This window comes from Lemur catta, chromosome 1, assembly GCF_020740605.2.
Source record: "Lemur catta isolate mLemCat1 chromosome 1, mLemCat1.pri, whole genome shotgun sequence".
Classification (NCBI taxonomy): domain Eukaryota; kingdom Metazoa; phylum Chordata; class Mammalia; order Primates; family Lemuridae; genus Lemur; species Lemur catta.
In genome coordinates, this window is record NC_059128.1 from 27,186,154 (window position 1) to 27,205,439 (window position 19,286).

Consider the following 19,286-nt stretch of genomic DNA (forward strand, 5'->3'; position numbering starts at 1 on the left):
GGGCCTACGTGAAAGTACCGAGTTATAAATCAGATCCGTACCTGGAGACTCATAGGAAGAAATGGGAGGAGAAAGTAGGTTTTTGTCACTGTTTTGGGAAACAACTCCTCGATGTTGAAAAGTTGATGGTATCTGCAAGGGCTTGCTGCCTCAAGAACATCCCTTAATTTGGGGCCTGGGAGGATAATTCTAGTGAACTTCATTTGTAACATTTTGCAGAAATGCTGTCAGTTCCTTCCTGGCTCAGAGACCCTCCTCTGAGAAGTTTTCCTCTTGTAAGAGAGGATAGGGAAGCACAGATATCTCAGCCCACTTCCTGGCTTGAGATGCATTTTCCCTTGTGTTCAAACCTGCAAGGAGACTGAACAGCCTCTAACTTCTCCTTGTCAGGTGTGTAGACACACCCAGATTGGTCAGACTGCTAAAGCCTTAGAATGTCCTCAAATTATGATCCGTTCAGGTGTCTTGAGCAACAGGAAATAAGGAAAACTTACTTTGACCTTCTCCCATGAGGTCTGGGCCAGAGAGATCAAAAGTCTCTATAACCTTTCTCTTTCCTCCAGTTACAAAAATGAGCACCTGAGTCATTTGTGGGGTGTCAGCTCCCTCTAGCAGAGCCCCTCCATGGACATCCCGCAGCAAGCGAGCTGGCAGCAAGCCAGGCTTCGTACGCTCCATCGTAGGAGCTATGCCTGACGGGAGGGCCGCAGGAAGTAAAGAGAGCTGGGTTTCTGAAAATCTGGACTTTCCCAAGGTCCTTTTCCCTTTCTCAGACTGTTAGGGCTCTTCTTAGGGCTACGTACGGGCAGGAGAGCAGGATGCAAATGCCGTCCTGGACTCTGGAGTTGTGTGGTACCAACCAGACAGGCGGACAGGATCCTGGCACATGGGGTGACAGTACACAGAAGCTTTGTGTGGCTGAGAGAGGCAGCCCAGCACAGAGCATGTGGATGGACAACCACGTGTTAGGCCCGGCGTTGGGAGGGGAGAAGAAAGGGACATGTGTGCTCCTACGTGGCGTGGCGTGGAAGTCGTGGAGTCTGGTGCAAGTTGAGCCAACCTAACCGCACATGGGCCTCAGATCACAGGTGACAGGTACAGCAATCGGGCAGGCATACTGGACCCAGGAGCCGTCTCTCTTGCCCCCTTCTCCTTTCTTCCCTCCTCCCAGAAACCAGCTAAGTCCGCCCTGCTCTGTCACCCCTCACCACCTGCATGCTGAGGTCCCTGCACCCCAAATCCACAACTCTCAGGGCTGCAGGGACCCATGGCTTAATTCTAAGTGGAAGAGGAAGGAGGAGCTGGGTGCAGTTGCCTCTTGGTTAAGAGAAAAGGGAAACACTGTGGGGGCAAGTGAGAGAGAGGAAGGAGGTGTTGAGGAGGAAGCAGTCCTGGGATGACTCCAGGGACTGGATCGCCCCCTGGAAACTGACAAGGTTTCCTGTCTAGTGAGGGGGCTGCCCAAACCCTTGCCTCAAACCCATCTGGGCTGGTCAGGGAGAGAAGTCTGTGGGGAGGGGGCTGGTCTTTGCAGTAAGGGGCTGTCTCTGGTGTGCTAAGGGTTTTGCTGGTGCTCTTGCCAGCCTTGCACTTCTGTATTCGGTCATACTCCCTCCATTGCCGTGGGCAAAGCATGCAGACAGAGGCAGCGGGACGTGGAGGTAGGAGGCCATCTCCTGGACCTTGGGGGAGGGCGGGTGGTGACCATCCTAACTCTTTTGTGTTGGGGTGGGAGCGGATAGAGAAGGGAAAGAAGAAAAGAGAAAATAAATAAAACCCAAGGGATGATATTCTCATCTCACACCAGCAGCAAGCAGCAGGCAAGAGTCAACAGTGCTAAGAAAGGCAAGCCTGCCCTTCCCAAAGATACCTTCTTCTTGGCCAGCAGCAAGTCCTGGTAAGCATTTGACCGGAGGAAGCGGGCATAGCTGTCACTTTTCATCAGCTTATAGATGTGCTCCTGGGGGACACAAGGAAGAGCTGTCAATCAGTGCTAAAAGAAATTGCAATCCAATTGATCACTGTTTGGGGAAAGACACAAAGGAATCTAGGAATGTTTGTATGGACGTGGAAAAACTTGCAATGTGTTACCCCCCTGCCCCTCCAAACTCAGAAACACCAAACAAAGCTTGTTTTCTCTCTTAGAGTAAAAGATCCTTGAGGATCATATCCCAAAGGGTCTGTAATTGGGCCTGGGTGCTGTGTTGGGGTGCTTAATGATTGAAACCACAGACACAGCAATAAGAAGGAACAAACTATTGATATACCCAACTAATTGCATGACTCCCAAGGGAATTACAATGAGTGGAAAAGCCAATCCCCAGATTACGTACTATGGGATTCCATTTATATGACATTCTTGAAATGACAAATTATAGAAATAGAGAGCAGATTAGTGGTTGCCAGGGGTTAGGGATGGGGAGCGGTGGGAGGGAGGGAGGCGTGGTTATAAAAGGCAACAGGAAGGATGTTTGTGGTGATAAAGGGCTCTGTATCTTCACATATCTTACATAGGTGGTAAAGTTGCATAGAACCAAATGCACACGTGTACACGGCACAAATAAAATTGGGAAATCTGAATAAAATCAGTGGATTGTAGCCACGTCAATTTCATGGCTGTGATGCTGTACTATAGTTTTGCAAGACATTGACATTGAGGGAAAACAGGTAAATGGCACATCTTTGTATTATTTCTTACAACTGCTCGTGAATCTGTAAGTATCTCAAAATAAAAAGTTTAATTATAAAACACCACAGGCAATGATGCAATTGGGTTGGTTTGAACATTTCAGAGCCACCATCTCGTCCTGGAAGGGGGCTTTTGATAACCAGCTCATGGGGCATGGAGGCGAATAGGCCAGGCCTGAGGCTAACATCCAGGAGGGGCAGTGCTATGGCCGCCTGGGCTCCTAGAGGCATTTACATTCTGGTCTTGGCAATGGATTTCACTCCTGACTTCTAGCTAAGTCCTATACCCTCGTGGTCCCTTCTTAATAGATCTGTCCTCATCAAGGGCAGGAAAATCCTAGTCCATTAAAAGGGAGAACTTGTTGCTGGGAAAAGCATTTTTTATCCATTAAAGTGGATTCAGCTTAGCTGCACAGGAAAGCTTGGCTGTACCAAAGGGGACCTGTTAGGAGGGAGGGTGGGGTTGTTAGTGGCTGGCCTGGTGGAGGAAGCATCTTCCCCTTGTATGGTCATAGCCCATCCCATGAAGCCAGACTAAGGCCCCAGTGCTGCGGGGAATGGACAGCTGGTCAGCTGGGAGGCAGGACTGGTCATTAAGAACCTCTTCCTTGGGTCCTCTTCCCAAGGAGGATATTAAAGGAGGAAGCAGAAGCCACCCATCAGCTGGGAGCACATTTTAGAGATGCCTGGCCAGAGGAAGCTGGAGCAATGACAAGGGCTCACCAAGACTCCCTCCCTACCCAGCACAAAAGAAAGTGAAAGCACAATTGCCAAGACACAGCATCAACCTAAGTGTCTATCCATGGATGAATGGATAAAGGAAATGTGGTGTATGCATACAATGGCATATTATTCAGCCTTAGAAAAGAAGGAAATCCTGTTATTTGTGACAACATGGATAAATGTGGAGAACATTATGTTAAGGGAAACAAGCTAGGGTACAGAAAGATAGATACTGTGTGTCTTCACTTATACGGGCATACCTTGGGGATATTGCAGGTTTGGTTCTAGACCACCAAGATAAAGCAAACATAGCAATGAAACAAGTTACACCATTTTTTTGATTTCCCAGTACATATAAAAGTTATATTTATACCATATGTAGTCTATTAAGTGTGCAATAGCATCATGTCTAAAAATACACTGTATATACCTTAATGAAAAACTACTTTATTGCTAAAAAATTATTAACAATCATCTAAACCTTCAGTGAGTCATAATCTTTTTGTTGGTGGAGGGTCTTATCTTGATGTTGATGGCTGCTGACTGATCAGGGTGGTGGTTGCTGAAGGTTAGGGTGGCTGTGGCAATTTCTTAAAATAAGACGATGAAGTCTGCCATATTGATTGACTCTTCCTTTCATGAAAGATTTCTCTGTAGCATGCAATACTGTTCGATAGCATTTTACCCACAATAGAACTTCTTTCAAAATTGGAGTCAATCGCTCAAACCTTTCTTCTGCTTTATCAACTAAATTTATGGAACATTCTAAATCCTTTGTTGTCATTTCAATAATGTTCATGGCATCTTCATTGGGAGTCGATTCCAGCTCAAGACACAACTCTTGTTATTCTTCCATAAGAAGCAAATCCTTTGTCCACTAAGGTTTTATCATGAGATTGCAGCAATTCAGTCATGGCTTCAGGCTCCACTTCTCACTCTAGCATTCCAGTTCTCTCACTGTTTCCACCACATGTGCAGTTTCTTCCTCCACTGAAGTCTTAAACTTCTCAAAGTCATCCATGAGGGTTGAAATCAATTTCTTCTGAACTCCTATTAATGGTGATATTTCAGTCTCCTCCCATGAATCATAAATGTTCTTAATGACTTCTAGAATGGTGACTCTTTTACAGAAGGCTTTCAGTTTACTTTGCCCAGATCCATCAGAGGAATCACTATCTATGGTGGCTAGAGCCTTATGAAATGTATTTCTTAATACACTGAAACTTGAAAGCTGAAATTACTCATTGATCCATGGGCTGCAGAATGGGTGTTGCATTAGCAGGCACGAAAACAACATTAATCTCCTTTATATCTCCATCAGAGTTCTTGGGTGAATAGGTGCATTATCAATGAACAGTAATATTTTAAAAGGAATTTTTTTTCTGAGCAATAGGTCTCAACAATAGGCTTAAAATCTTCAGTAAACCATGCTGCAAACAGATTTGCTGTCATCTAGGCTTTGTTGTTCCATTTATAGAGCACAGGTAGAGTAGACTTAGCATAATTCTGAAGGGCCCTAAGATTTTTGGAATGGTAAATGAGTGTTTGCTTCAACTTAAAGTCACCAGCTGCATTGGCCCTGAACAAGAGAGCCAGCCTTTCCTTTGAAGTTTTGAAGCCAGGCATTGACTTCTTCTTTCTAGCTATGAAAGTCTAGATGGCATCTTCTTCCAATAGAAGGCTGTTTTGTCTACATTGAAAATCTGTTGTGTAGTGTGGCCACTTTCATCAATGATCTTGGCTACATCTCTTGGAAAACTTGCTGCAGCTTCTCCATCAGCACTTGCTGTTTCACCTTGTATTTTTATGTTATGGAGATGGCTTCTTTCCTTAAACTTCATGAACCAACCTCTGCTAGCTTCAAACCTTTCTTCTGCAGCTTCCTCACCTCTCTCAGCCTTCACAGAATTAAAGAGAGTTAGGGCCTTGCTCTGGATTAGACTTTGACTTGAGAGAATGCTGTGGCTGGTTTGATCTTCTATCCAGACCATTCAGACTTTCTCCCTATCAGCAATAGGCTGTTTCTCTTTTTTTATCATTCGTGTGTCCACTGGAGTAGCACTTTTAGCTTCTTTCAAGAATTTTTCCTTTGCATTCATAACTTGACTAACTGGTTGGTTCAAGGAGTCTAGCTTTTGGCCTCTCTTGGCTTTCAATTTGCCTTCCTCTCTAAGCTTAATCATTTCTAGCTTCTGATTTAAAGTGAGAGACATGCAACTCTTCCTCTCACTGAACACTTAGAGCCCACTGTCAGGTTATTAATTGGCCTAATTTTAATATTGCTGTTAATCAGGGAATAAGGAGGCCCAAAGAGAGGAAGAGAGACTGGGAAACGGCTGGTCGGTGGAGCTGTCCGAACACACACAACATGTATCAATTAAATCCCTTGTCTTACATGGGCACAGTTTGTGGCACCCCAAAACAATTGTAATAGTAACATCAAAGATCACTGATCATCATACCAGATATAATAATGATGAAAAACTATGAAATATTGCAAGAATTACCAAAATGTGACACAGAGACACTAAGTGAGCACACGCTGTTGGCAAAATGGTGCTGAATGACTTGTCTGATGCCACAAATCTTCAATTTGTAAAAAACACAACATCTGCAAAGCACAGTAAAGCAAAGTGCAATAAAACTAGGTATGCCTGGGTGTGGAATCTGAAACAATCAAATGCATGGGGGAAGAGAGCAGAATGGTGGTTACCAGAGGTTGGTGGGGGGTGGGAAGGATCAGAGAGATGTTGGTCAAAGGAAATAACATTTCAGTGAGAGAAGAGGAATAAAGTCAAGAGCTCATGATAGTGACTATTCACTATAGAGAAAACAATATATTGTATACTTCTCACTACAAACAATAAGTGTATGAGGCAATGCATATGTTAAATAGCTTGATGTAGCCATTCTACAGTATATACATATATCAAAACATCATGTTGTACACCACAAATGTGTACAATTTTACTTCCCAATTAAAAAATAAATAAAAAGAAAGTGAAAGCAGAAAGCAAGAAATGTCCTGGTCTCATGTGGGGCCCTCTCTATCTCATCGCTGGTTGAACCCCAAAGAGTCCTTTTTTGGAACCAGATTTAGTCTTCCTGAGATAACCTGCATAGGTACAAAAGCAGGGTGGTTACCCCACTAATGGGAATGAACCCACTGCAAGGAATGAAGTGAAATTAAAAAGTGGCTTGGTCCTGAGAATACTTTGATAATCCAGATGTGTTCTGATTTAACAAACTTAGTGGGGACATATCTCACTAAGTGTTTTTCTGCAAATTTCAGACAAAAATCCAGCCCACTCTAGTTTAAGTTTCTTGAGGGTGGGAAAAGTATGTTTTTATCCTCTATAGGCACATAGCATCTAGCACAGGGTCAAATGTTAGTTGAATTGACATGGATTCTTGGTTCACTGAAATGCCTGTTTGAATTTGATGTCCGGCAAGGTTGCAGGCTCCACACTTGCTTTGGACTGTGAGTGGGTGAAAGTTCTGGCTCTCTGCAGGGAGGGAGAGTGAGGATTCCACTCCACTCCAAGGAGTCTGAGGCTGTTGGTTTAGCTATCCCCAAAGGCCTCAGAGCTCAGACCGAAGAACATCACTGGTCTCTGCTTTCATTTATTGTCTCTATAAATTGTTCTAACATTTACATCTTAGGTACAAATGTTAGTCCAGAGTAAAAATGACTCACTGTCTCCTTCTTGTGTTGGGCATTGCTCTGTCTGGCTGACAAAGCTCCTGAATCATCTGGAAAGGCCTTTCATAATGCCTGGACCCCCTCCAAACCCCCCTCCAAAGCAACAGGTCCCTGATTCTTGTTCTGACTTCTCAAAGGAACCTAAGTCCCCAGTATATATCTCACAATACCTGCCTGTTCCCCCAAGAGGAGTAAGGGAATCTCCCCCAGCCCAGCCCTTCTGGCCTTGGCAACAGATTTCACCCCCAATCCAGCTAATTCCTATAGACTCATTGTGGGCAGGAAAAAACCTGATCCATTAAAAGAAAGAACTTGTCAATCAAAATAGAACAGGATAAAGCAGATGACTAAATGTTAATCACAGCAACATTCAGCAAATATTTATTAAGCATTTACTAGGTGCCAGGCACTGTGTTCGGCACTGAGATTACAGCCTTAACAAGACAAATATTAATAAGTCCTTGCTGTCATAAAGCTTAGATTCTATTAGGCAAGACAGACTTTCACAAAGATGCATTTAGCCAATCGAGCTTAAGGGCTGCAGAGAAGAAGTACCAGTGCAGGGTGCTATGAATGGGTGCCCCTGTGGATGGCCTCCCCTGCTTCGGGTGAGGGATGGTGGTCCATCAACCAGAAAGATCCTTGCCAAGGTAGAAAGATCGGCATAGACAGAGAGAAATGTATCTCCCAATTCTGTGGGAAACGGGGAGGGAGGGTCTGGTCTTGTAGCTGCACAGTCTGATCACCCAGAACAAGAAGGACAACTCAGGGACAGGAGAAAACAGCAGCAAACAGTGGTGGTCTCCTCTCCAGGGGGGTCCACTTGGGTCAGAGGAGCAGTTTGGCACCATGTTCATCTTCCCCAAGTCATATGGCCAACACCAAAGCCAGGAATCAAGACAAGGATGGTGCTGGGGAGGGAGGAAGAACACAGCCTCTTGGAGGATGGGCCACATGAAGTGGTCTTACCCCGCCAAGACCATCACTAGCCCTTGGCCATCACTGTGACAGTCTCGATCACCCTTCAAGGGAATAACGACCAGAGCAATAATAGCAGATCCAAGGCACAGGTCTCAGAAAAACCGCATCCCAGAGCCTCTGCAGGTCTCCCATCCCCCCTGCAGGGCCCATGGCTTCAGCTTCCCTCTGGCCTGGGCCTCTCTTTCCCACAGCCTAGGGATCTGGGGCGCTCCCTGCCCTGCTCCTCCGCCCCCAAGCAAAGAAACACAGCCTTTGATGTACCCAGTTGTGGAGCTGTGTTCCTTCCCCCTTGCCAGCTTTGTCTAGGAAACACAAAGACAGCACACAGGGGGTGGGTGAGCAGAGAGCTGGGATTTTTCTGGGAACGAGAATTAAGATCGGACTCAGGGTCTTTGGCCATTTCCCAAATGCAATGAGTTTATCACTGCCAGGGACAGCAAGTGGACAAAGCTCTTGGCAGTGACCTCTACTGATTTATGAGAGGTTCTGGTTTGTTTCCCCTGTTCTGCAGACAACCAGTCTTAAGGGAAATGTGTATCCAGAATCTGCAAAGTGCAAGGGAGCCACTGGCAAAACCAGCCAAGCCCCCACGGAGAGGAAATTCCTAAGGGGCTAGAGAAAAAGAACTTCTCTCTCTGTCTCTGTGTCTCGCTCTCTCTTTCCTTTGTCTTATCTTCTTCCTTCCCTTCCTCCCCCACACTCTCCAAGAGAGATGCTTGAGTGAGTTGACTATGAATAAGCAGAGCTACCAGAGGCCACACCTGTCTTTGGACCCAGTGGAGTGGCACCCACTCCAGGGAGGATGAGGGTGGTTCTCCATACATTGAAAAACCAATGCTATCGGGCCCTAAATCACACCAATGTTTTAGCCGCAGTTCTCTGCGGTGGGAGGGAATCACACCCCTATAGTGGTTGACAGTCCTAGTTCAGGGCTATTGCCCTGAGACACTCCACTTTCATTTCCCCTTCTTGGGCCAGGGTGCTCTGAGGATGATGAGGGCCTCCACTCGCCTGGGGGCCTGAGGCGGAAGCAAACACAGCTGGGATCAATAGGGTCCGAGACACACCAGCGCTGGAGGAGCGAGCGGCACCAGCTGTCTCAAAAACCACACCTGCTGCAAATCAATACTTTGCTGTGAGAGTCCTCATTTGGAAATCTCCTTTCTTTTTAGACAAAACCCAGCGGCTCTCGCAAGAGGAGGGGAAGGTACTCAGACAAATACCTGGGCCCTGGGCTGCAAGCACACGGAGCACCCTCAGGTGTGTCCTCCCCTTGGCGGTGGGTTCCTAAGGCAGCGAAGATCTCATTTCCCAGCTTCGGAACAGGCTCTTGGCGTGGAGGACCACTCAGCCGGAGCGCTGCACGCCGGCCGAGAGCTCTTCTTGCGGTTTTCAAGTGTCCTGTTTTCTTCTTGCAGGTGTATGCGCCTCATCTCTGCCCTCCATACCCGGGCGTCCTAGAACAACACCCTGACTTTGGGGGCTGTTGGGGCCCATGCAGTCCCTTGAAGGAAGACGAGGCTGCGGGACAGAAGGTGGGGCCGCCGGGTGGGCGTCGGAGAAGGAACTGGGCAGGGAGTCAAAGGCTCGGGCTCAGGTCCTGGCCCCGCCTTTCCAGCCCCGTCAATCACTCAACAAAACACAGAAATATAAGTGGAAGAGCTGCGGAAACGATTATGCTTGTCAAGTCACAATAGCACGCTCAGGTAGCGACGGTCTTTGTGAGGGACGACATGCGGATGAGGCCGAAGTTTCTGGAGAGGGGAAGCAAAGAGGATTTGGGAGCAGAGGCTAGCTGTGCGATTTTAGTCGTCGGTGCTGCTGACTCTGAAGCAGCCATAGGTTTGAACAACCCCATTTTGCAGATGAGGACGCTGAAACTCTAACAGGTTCGTTAGTAGGATTTGAACCCAGAGCTGCACGACCCCAAAGCTCGCACTCTTCCCACTTTGATGTGCTGCTTTTCATTGTCCTTGACTTGGGGTTCCCAGGGGAGTCAGTGTTGCTCGGCTGAGACAAATAAAGTCCCTCCCTGTGTGGTCACACGAACGTTAGGGGCCTCCTCTCGAGTCTGAGTCATCCTGGTAGCAGATGTAGCCACAGCTCACCACTCACTATTCCCTTTTGGGAACGAGTCACACCTGCCACTGTTAGTGATAGTAACGGCCAAGACACCAGGGGTGGCCCAGGCCCTGGTTCCTCATCTACGTGACCAGGCAGGCCATGCACAACTTGCCTTGCAAACTTGAAGGAAGTTGTGAATGGAATTTGCAAGGTCCCAGCCTGGCAAAGCATTGAGGGCTAATGAGCCCTTAGGAAGTCGTTAAGTAGAGGTCTGCATCCTTGAGTCTCACCTTTCAAGAGACTCTTGAATATCTTAAATCAAAGGTCTTCCAAACTTAGGTTAGCTGAAGCCTGAAGGAAATTAACTTTTCTTCAGCAAGGGTCTTGCAGGACAGCACACTGCATGGGGGGGAAGGACTTGAAGTGGATCACAAATCAGTATGTGCTTATTAAACACAGAAGAGGCAACAGAAAAGACCCCCCAGCAATACGGGCACCCACTTAAGTGAATGACAGTGGGCCATTGCTCCTCATGGATGCAGCGTTGGGTGACCATCTTAGGATCGCATGGATCTGAAACGAGAAGCCGTATTTGGATTTCCCTGGCTTCTAAAGCAGGACATGGGGGCCCCTTGTTTCCGTGTAAGGCATCATTCAAGGTCACAAGAGAGTGTAAGAGTAAATGATCGTTTGCCTTTACCCTGCAAAACATCTGCATAAACGTGTTCGATTGAACTGGCCAAAGGGTGCAGTATTCTCATGCTGTTCAATCCCTATTCTTAGATAGGCGTAGCTTCAAAGACAGCTTTTCATATTGTCTTTTACCTACCCAAATACCATGGGGTGTCAACTTAGAAAAGTGTTTTCCTTTTCCTCTTCAATGTCAAGGGGTTTGGTGCAAAGAATCTATGCTTAGAAGTAGCAAAAAAGTAATTTCGGAATTTAATTCTCTGACGCCTTCTCTCCAGGAACTACTGGTCTGTGTGGTATTAAACAGAACTGGATCGCAAACAACTGATTTGTTCTTTTCAAAATGTACCCCTCCCTCTGCTGTTCATCTCCCTAAAATAAAACCACCCACAGAATAAAATGAGTAACTCCTGGAGCAAGCAGTGCCATGGCATTCTTTATTAAAATAAGCCTGGCCTGTGAGCCTACCAGGAAATGCCCTCCAATAGAGGATTAATACCAGGAAACTTGGTGTGGTCTTGTGATATTGGCACATGATGCCACCACCTCCCCACTGGGGCAAAGATGAACAGACCTTAGCAGGCTAGGAAGACTTCCACTTCTGAGCAGTCTGGGGGAAACATAAAATTGTACCCCACTGGGCTTTGGCTTTTCAACATAGCAAATTTTAGAAACCTTGCATTCCTTACTCAAGTTGCTTTTAAACACGGAAGCTTAGGTAATAATATAAATTTTCGGCTACAGGATTCTTGTCTTCTCATGGTGGGCATAGACTTGGCATCTTTCTCAGCTCTTTTCTCACCCCAACCTCATTCTGACCTTGAGGTTGCTCTTTGGTCATTCCATGAATTGAGGATGGCTGAGCAGAGCTTTGGTCAGTCAGATTGAGGACTGCTTAAGGGAAGGGACCTGGCTAACCATCTGCATAATCCCAGAGCCTAGGGCATCTGGCACTTAGCAGGTATTTCAAGGTTTGCTGACTTGGCATGCTGTGGAAATTTAATTTACCCAGCATTTATTGATATCTACTGTGTGTGCTCCCCCAGGTTGTTTGGTGAGACTCTTTAAAGTTGACAGCTAAGGGACAAATTGCACCCTTTCCCTTTTTTTTAATAATAGGCACAGCTGAGAATGTTATAATTCTGGACTGAGTTGTCAAGGAAATTTTTTAAAACCTCAGCTACATACAAAGCATTACCGTATGTGGTAGGGACTTATAAAAGGTTAAGAAGACCATATTTCTGCCCCCACCAAAGAACTTCCAAATTCAGAGACCTGGAAGGCTCAGACACTCCAGGTATAGAGCAGGGTGGGCGTCTCAGCAGCTGTCACAGGTCAGGAAAGCAGTGGAGCTCGGACAACTAGGAAGGCCAGGGGAGAACCCACAGGGACCCACATGGGCTGGGCTGGCTCACCCTATTCAACTGTCAATCCATTTGAAGAACGGATTTCCAATCCAATCCAATCTCAATAAAGTGCTTTCTTAGACCTGTTTTGTTTTGTTTGCAAAGAATAATGTGCTCTTAGTCAAGCTCTGCCTGATAGCAAAACGCCATCCAGGCCTCCTATTTCCTATGTAATTTCCCTTGGCAGAGAACTTCATGCCCCACAGGTCAAGGGCTCCCGACTTGAAAGGGAGAATGGATGTTCATGAAATGGATGGATGGGCAGATGGACAAATGATTGAATGGGTCCAGGGACGCAGTCCTTGGAACATCCTTGGCTACTCTGAGACTTTTTAAACTGAAGTCAAGCAGCCACGGTGCCAGCCAGCGGACTCCTGTCTCCTTCTAGAGCCTATGGAGGCTCTGGAAAGAGGTGAATGCCCTAAGAGGAAGCCTTAGGTTCACAACACTTCCTGTGGTTTAATTCTCTCCTCCAAAAACTGCCAGCAGAGCTTCAGACTACATGCCCCAAGATTCATCTCTCTTTCTGGGCTCCAGCCCACTCTGCCCACCACCTGTGATGCACCCTCTGCCAGGTTAAAGCCTCAATGCTTTGCTACTGTCTTCAGGATGAGACAGTTCAAATTCCTTAGGGTGATACTCAAGGACCCCCCCCCCCCCCCCCCCGCCAATGCATTCTGTTCTTATATCCTTTTCCTTTTCCTACATTTTTTGCCTTCCAAAGGCAGATATTTTCTTGAGAGAATTTCTTCTGGATCTAGCTTGGAATTATGAGACCGCAGAGAGTACTAAAGCCATTAATTTTTGTGAGTTCACACTTACAAATACATACAGCACTTTTTACTTTTTCAAAGAAGTTTCAGGGCTATTAGCTCATCCGATTTCTCTGACATCCTTAGGGGGCTGTAGAGAAGACATCATCCCCATTTTATAGACGAGGATAGAACATACAGAAGGTCAAGGCCCTGGCCTGAGGCCACCCAGCACGTAGGTAACAGTGCAGGTCCTCTCGTGCCCCACAGCTGAGAGCACAGAATCCAATCCCTGGCATAGAGAACTGAGTCCTTAAAAAAAAAAAAAGGAACAAAAATCATGGCCCATTTTTTTCCCTCCCCTCACAAGGCTAAATCCATGAAATTGGAACAACACAACAAACAGCTGATGGCTATGGTCACAGCCCACAGAACTTTATGGAAGATTTGGTCTTGGCCCAAATTTTCAAAAGAGCCAAATAGATCAGCAAAACACAAGTGTAAATGCCGGGCCCATGCTGACAGGCTGTCTTGTGAAATATTTCCACAGGAAGCAAACACAGGCAATTAACTTCGCTGTAACAATGCATGTGGTCAATATGAAACAAAGCCCTCAGCTAGAGGCCGGGCCCCGCCCCCACCCCCACTTCCAGTGTTTTCGTACATCTGGTTGGGCCCTCACTTAGGCCACTGACCGGGGACGTTGGGGCACATGGCCACTGTGGGGGGCATGTGAGAACCATCGTAACCAGCTGAGGAAGCCACACAGAGCTCCTGCTCCGGATGGGGGGTTCAGAGGGCTTAGCTGTCACCATCTCTATTTAGCAGATGGGCAAACTGAGGAGAGAAAGTTTAAAAGACTTAAATGTACAATTGTAGAAAAAGTGTACTGCAGATACAGGATCAGAGTATGCTCCCTGGCTCTGGTCCCTTTTCTAGGGACTAGAGTTTCTCCAGGTCTCAGTGGGACAACCAAGCCCTCATCACTAATCATCCAGGGAGAGTGTGGTCTGAGCAGCAGATTCGGTTGGGAGATCTGTGTGCAAGGCCTTGCTGGTCACGGGCTGCTAAGGATTTCAACCTCCTTTCCTTACCTGGAAACTTCTGAACTGTACCTGCTCTGCTGGTGCAGGCAGCCAGTGCTGGCTGGGAAGGGTAAGACAGTGTGAGCATCCTGGTACTGGCCGACTTCTGCTCTGTAGCACCCAACTGTGATGTAGAGACATTCACAGAGATTGCTGTGTTGCCATGACTGCACCGAAATGAAGTCGCCTCTAACCTACTCTCCCCATAGAAACCAAAGATTAACCATTCCCAACCCTGCATCCTGTATTTTCTGGATTTCTTGAAGCATTTCAATAGTTTTCATGATGTATTATCTAATACCGCAGTCGCAAACTACAGCCTATGGCTCAAATCTGGCCTGCCATCTATATCTTTATGTCTCATGAGCTAAGAATGATTCTTACATTTCCAAATGGTTGGAAAAAAATTAAAAGAAGAATTGTTATTGTTTTTTAGAGACAGGGTCTCATTGTGTTACCCAGGCTGGAATACAGAGGTGCAATCATAGCTCACTGCAGCCTCAAACTCCTGGGCTCAAGGGATCCTCCCACCTTAGCCTCCCAAGTAGCTGGGACTATAGACATGAGCCACCACAACTGGCTCACAGGATTAGAAAAGACAATCCTAAAATGCATATGGAACTAAAAAAGAACCTGAATAGCTAAAGCAATCCTAAACAAAAAGAACAAATCTGGAGGCATTACACTAACCTGACTTTAAATTATACTACAAGGTTATAGTAACCAAAACAGCATGGTATAGGCATAAAAGTAGACATATAGATTAATGGAGCAGAATAGAGAACCCAGAAATAAAGCCATATACCTCCAACCATCTGATCTTCAACAAAACAGACAAAAACATACACTGAGGAAAGGACACTCTATTCAATAATTTGTGCTGGGGAAATTGGATAGCCATACGCAGAAGAATGAAATTGGACTCCTACCTCTCACCATATATAAAAATTAAGCCACAATGGATTAAAGACTTAAACATAAGACCTGAAACCATAAAAATTCTGTAAGAACAGCTAGGAAAAACTTTTCTGGACATTGGCCTAGACAAAACATTTATGACTAAGACCCCAAAAGCAAATGCAACAAAAACCAAAAATAAACAAATGGGATTTAATTAAACTAAAAAGCGTCTGCACAGCAAAAGAAATAAAACAGTAAACAGACAACCTATAGAATGGGAAAAATATTTACAAAGTATACATCCGACAAAGGACTAATATCTAGCATCTACAAGGAACTCAAACAACTCAGCAAGATAAAAATATACCACTCCATTAAAAAGTAGGTGAATGACACAAACAGGCATTTTTCACAAAAGGATATATAAATGGTCAACAAATATATGACAAAATGGTCAATCTCACTAATCGTCAGAGAAATGCAAATTAAAACCACAAAAAGATATGATATTACTCCAGTCAGAATGGTCATTATTAAAAAGTCAAGAAACTTTGTTGTGGATGCAGTGAAAAGGGAATGCTTATGCACCATTCGTGGGAATGTACATTAGCACATCCTCTGTGGAGATCAGTATGAAGATTTCTCAAAGAACTAAAAGTAGATCTACTATTAAATCCTGCAATCCTGCTACTGCGTGTCTACTGAAAGGAAAAGAAATCATTATATCAGAAAGGTACCTGTATGCATATGTTTATTGCAGCACAATTCACAGTTGCAAAGATATGGAATCAACCTAAGTGTCCATCAGCTGATAAGTGGATAAAGAAAATGTGGTGTGTGTACACACACACACACACACACACACACACACACACACACACACCATGGAATACTTCTCAGCCATAAAAAAGGATGAAATAATGTCTTTTGCGGCAACTTGGAACTGGAGGCTATTATTCTAAGTGAAGTAACTCAGGAACAGAAAACCAAATACTGCATTTTCTCACTTAAAAGTGGGAACTAAGCTATGGCTATGCACGGGGATACAGAGTGGTGTAATGGACACTGGAGACTCAAAAGGGGGAGGATGGAAGGGGGAGGAGGATGAGTGATGAAAAATTGCCTATTGGGTACAATGGACACTATTTGGGTAATGGGCACACTAAAAGCTCAGACTTTACCACTATACGAAAACCCAAAAACCCACTTGTATCCTCTAAATCCATTGAAATAAATAAATGTTACAAAGAGAAGTATATAATATTAAATTATATGAAATTAAATTTCACGTCCATAAATAAAGTTTCTGGGGGACACAGACATACCCCCTTATTTATGTTGTTGACATTGTTATATTGTTACATTGTAGTTGCTTTTATTAATAAATGGCAGAATTGAATAGTTGTGACATAGACCACATGACCCACAAAGCCTAAAATTTGTATTATCTGGTACTTTACAGAAAAAGTTTAGTTGTTAAGCTGCCCTCTAGTTTCATGTGAAAGGCAGGTTACAGAATCACCCTATTTGCATAACCAACCTGCAATGGACTGATGTTTGTGTGCCCCCAAAATTTGTACTGGTGAAGCCCTAACCCCCAGTGTGATAGTATTTTGAGGTGGGGTCTTTGGGAGGCAATTAGATTTAGATGAAGTCAAGTGGGGGGTCCCATGATAGGATTATTGTTCTTATAGGAAGTGGAGGAGAGACCAAAGCTCTCTCTCTCTCCTGCTATTAGGAACAGCAAGAAGGTGGTGATCTTCAAGCCAGGAAGAGGGCCCTTCCCAGGAAGCAAGTCTGCTGGCACCTTGATATTGGATTTTCCAGCCTCTAGGACTGTGAGAAATAAATGTCTGTTGCTTTAGCCACTCAGTCTGTGGTATTTTGTTATAACAGCCCAAGCAGAGCTTACACACACCCATATACATAAATAGAGGAAGAAAGTATACCAAAATAGGGGTTATCTCTGGGTGCTGAGATTACATGCAATTATTTGAATTTTTCATCAAATATGTTAAACATATAAGTATAAAAAATTAATGACATGAAGAAAATAACATAGTAACTATTTACCCTATCTTCCTGTGGGCCAGACCTGTTAGTGGGTGACAGGCTCACTTCTAGTCCCCATTCTACCCCATGCACAGGTCCCACTGTATCTCTGTTCTACAGATGAGGAAGGGATGACTCAGGGCGTTTAAGTAACTTGCTCAAGGTCACTCTGCTAGTAAGAAGCACTTTGTATATTTATGGTGGAAACACATTTAAAAAGCAATAAGGAACAGGCTGAAAACAGGGATTGGTTTAGGAAGAGTGTTTTATGGGAATTCATGGGAGACCAATCCTAACAGATAATGAGGAAGATAGGGATGCTTAAGACATCCTCATGTCTAGTCTGCCTCCCAAGATTGCTGTGGAAATGAGATATGACGTATTTGGAGGTACCTAGAAAATGGCAGAACAATGTACTAATGAAAGCTGTTATTAGGAAACTTGTCATGGCACAATATGCTGACTTCCCAAGTTCTCCCATCAAATCTTTCTTGAATTAGAAACAGTATAAATGTTCAAGAAGAGAGGACTGGTTAATTAAACTATGATACCTCTATACAATGGAATAATACTATGCAATAATTTAAAAAAACCAGGAAATAATCATAGTGTTGCTCTAGCGTTGGCCTTACAGTTTTGGGACTGCTCCGTGGTGATGTAGGATAAAGCAAATGAGTAACTATGCTGTGATCCACGGTGTCCTTGAGAACCAGGATTCTTAGCATAGAGAAAGGAGGCACAGATGGAAGAAGAGGTTAAATAAAATCCCCTGTAGGTCTGAATTTCAATTGAAAATATCAGTTTGAACTCATGATATATTTTTATTGCAAACAACAATATATTCCTAATTCTGTCCACTGAAAATGATGAACAATCCAGGAACAATGAGCATGCCTAAGTGCCTAGATTGTGGCCTCTAAAAACTGTTTCCCACTAAGAGGAGTCAGGGATCCTTGGAGACACCTTATTCCAGGTCTAGGGCAGAGCCTGGAACATCTTAACTCCCTTGCTATTTGGATATCAAAGTCAGAAGCCAGAGATGGTGCAATCCAAGTATCAATAAAAATAATAAGCAGAAGAAATTAAAACATATCAAATATGTTTAAACTCATGAGTTTGCAAAGATACTAAAAACAAAACAAAAACCTTAATTGGTTACCATAAGAAGATAATAGTAAACCACTCATTATTTTGAAAACTCTTGAAGCAAATAAAGGAAAAGAAACCAAACATTTATCCTGCCTTTTTTTTCACATGAACTGCACTACTAGTTAATAAAATAGTAGTTGAGGGAAGTTTCTATCCATGAAAGCATTACAGCTAGTAAATGAAGAATGATAAAATTAGAACATTGCCATTTAGTAACTCCTAATTAACTAATGGACCTAAGCAATAAATATCAATGGCTACTAAAATGACAACAAGTGAGATAGCTAGACATTGCGTGCCTTCTAATAAGAGAGTACAACACAGTCCATGTAGTTTTGTCCACAAAAATCAAACCTAAATCTGATTAAATACCTAAATCAAACAACCAATTTACAGGAAATATAGATGATAGGAGAACATGTTAAATAGCACCACAGGTCTGCAATCAGAAAAATCCAGACCTTGGAAATCTTTCCAGGACAAAGGATCCAATTCCTTCATCAAATAAATTACAAAGGGCACCTAGAGATTAAAAGACACTCAAATGTCGATCTACTACAATGTGTCGACTTTATTTGGATTCTGATTTTAAATAAAGGTTTAAAAAAGGCATTTACGGGACCCCTATATGTTTGAACACTTATCTGACATTTGATGATATTAAGAGATTATTGCAAATTTGTTAAGATGTGACAATGGTATTGTGTTAATGTTAAAACAAAAGGGTCAGTTTCTCCCAGAGATCCACACCCAAGTTTTACAGCTGAAATGATACAGTGTCTTGGATTTGTTTTAGAATAACCCAGTGGCAGGTGAAAAAGTAGGCGAGGATACAGATACAATGAGATCAGTCATGTATTGATGAGTGTTGAGGCCAGATGAGGGTCTACCAAGGTTTGTTGTTTTGCTATTTCTACTTTTCCACGTGTTTAAGAGTTTCCATAATACAAGATTAAAATAAATCCTCCTTGGTGTCATGCTCAGAGTGACACACTGTGTGCATGGCTCATGGGTCTGCCCTCGTGTTCCAAGACTAATGGAGAGTTGAGCTTGGTGCTTCAGATCATCTGTGCAGGGAATCCCTTGGAGCTCC

At 44.3% G+C, this 19,286-nt stretch overlaps 1 protein-coding gene across 6 annotated transcripts in view; it reads right to left on the reverse strand.

Moving 5' to 3' along the window:
• RGS6 (regulator of G protein signaling 6) overlaps positions 1-19,286 on the reverse strand; it is a 537,898-nt gene that overhangs the window by 26,871 nt on the left and 491,741 nt on the right. For 5 of the 6 annotated variants that reach the window (XM_045564571.1, XM_045564581.1, XM_045564556.1 and 2 more), the window contains exon 16: positions 1,871-1,960. The exons of the other annotated variant lie outside the window; for it this stretch is intronic. In XM_045564571.1, coding sequence (XP_045420527.1) covers positions 1,871-1,960 — 90 coding nt within the window. The remainder of the gene's footprint in view (positions 1-1,870; positions 1,961-19,286) is intronic. 6 annotated transcript variants of the gene reach the window in all.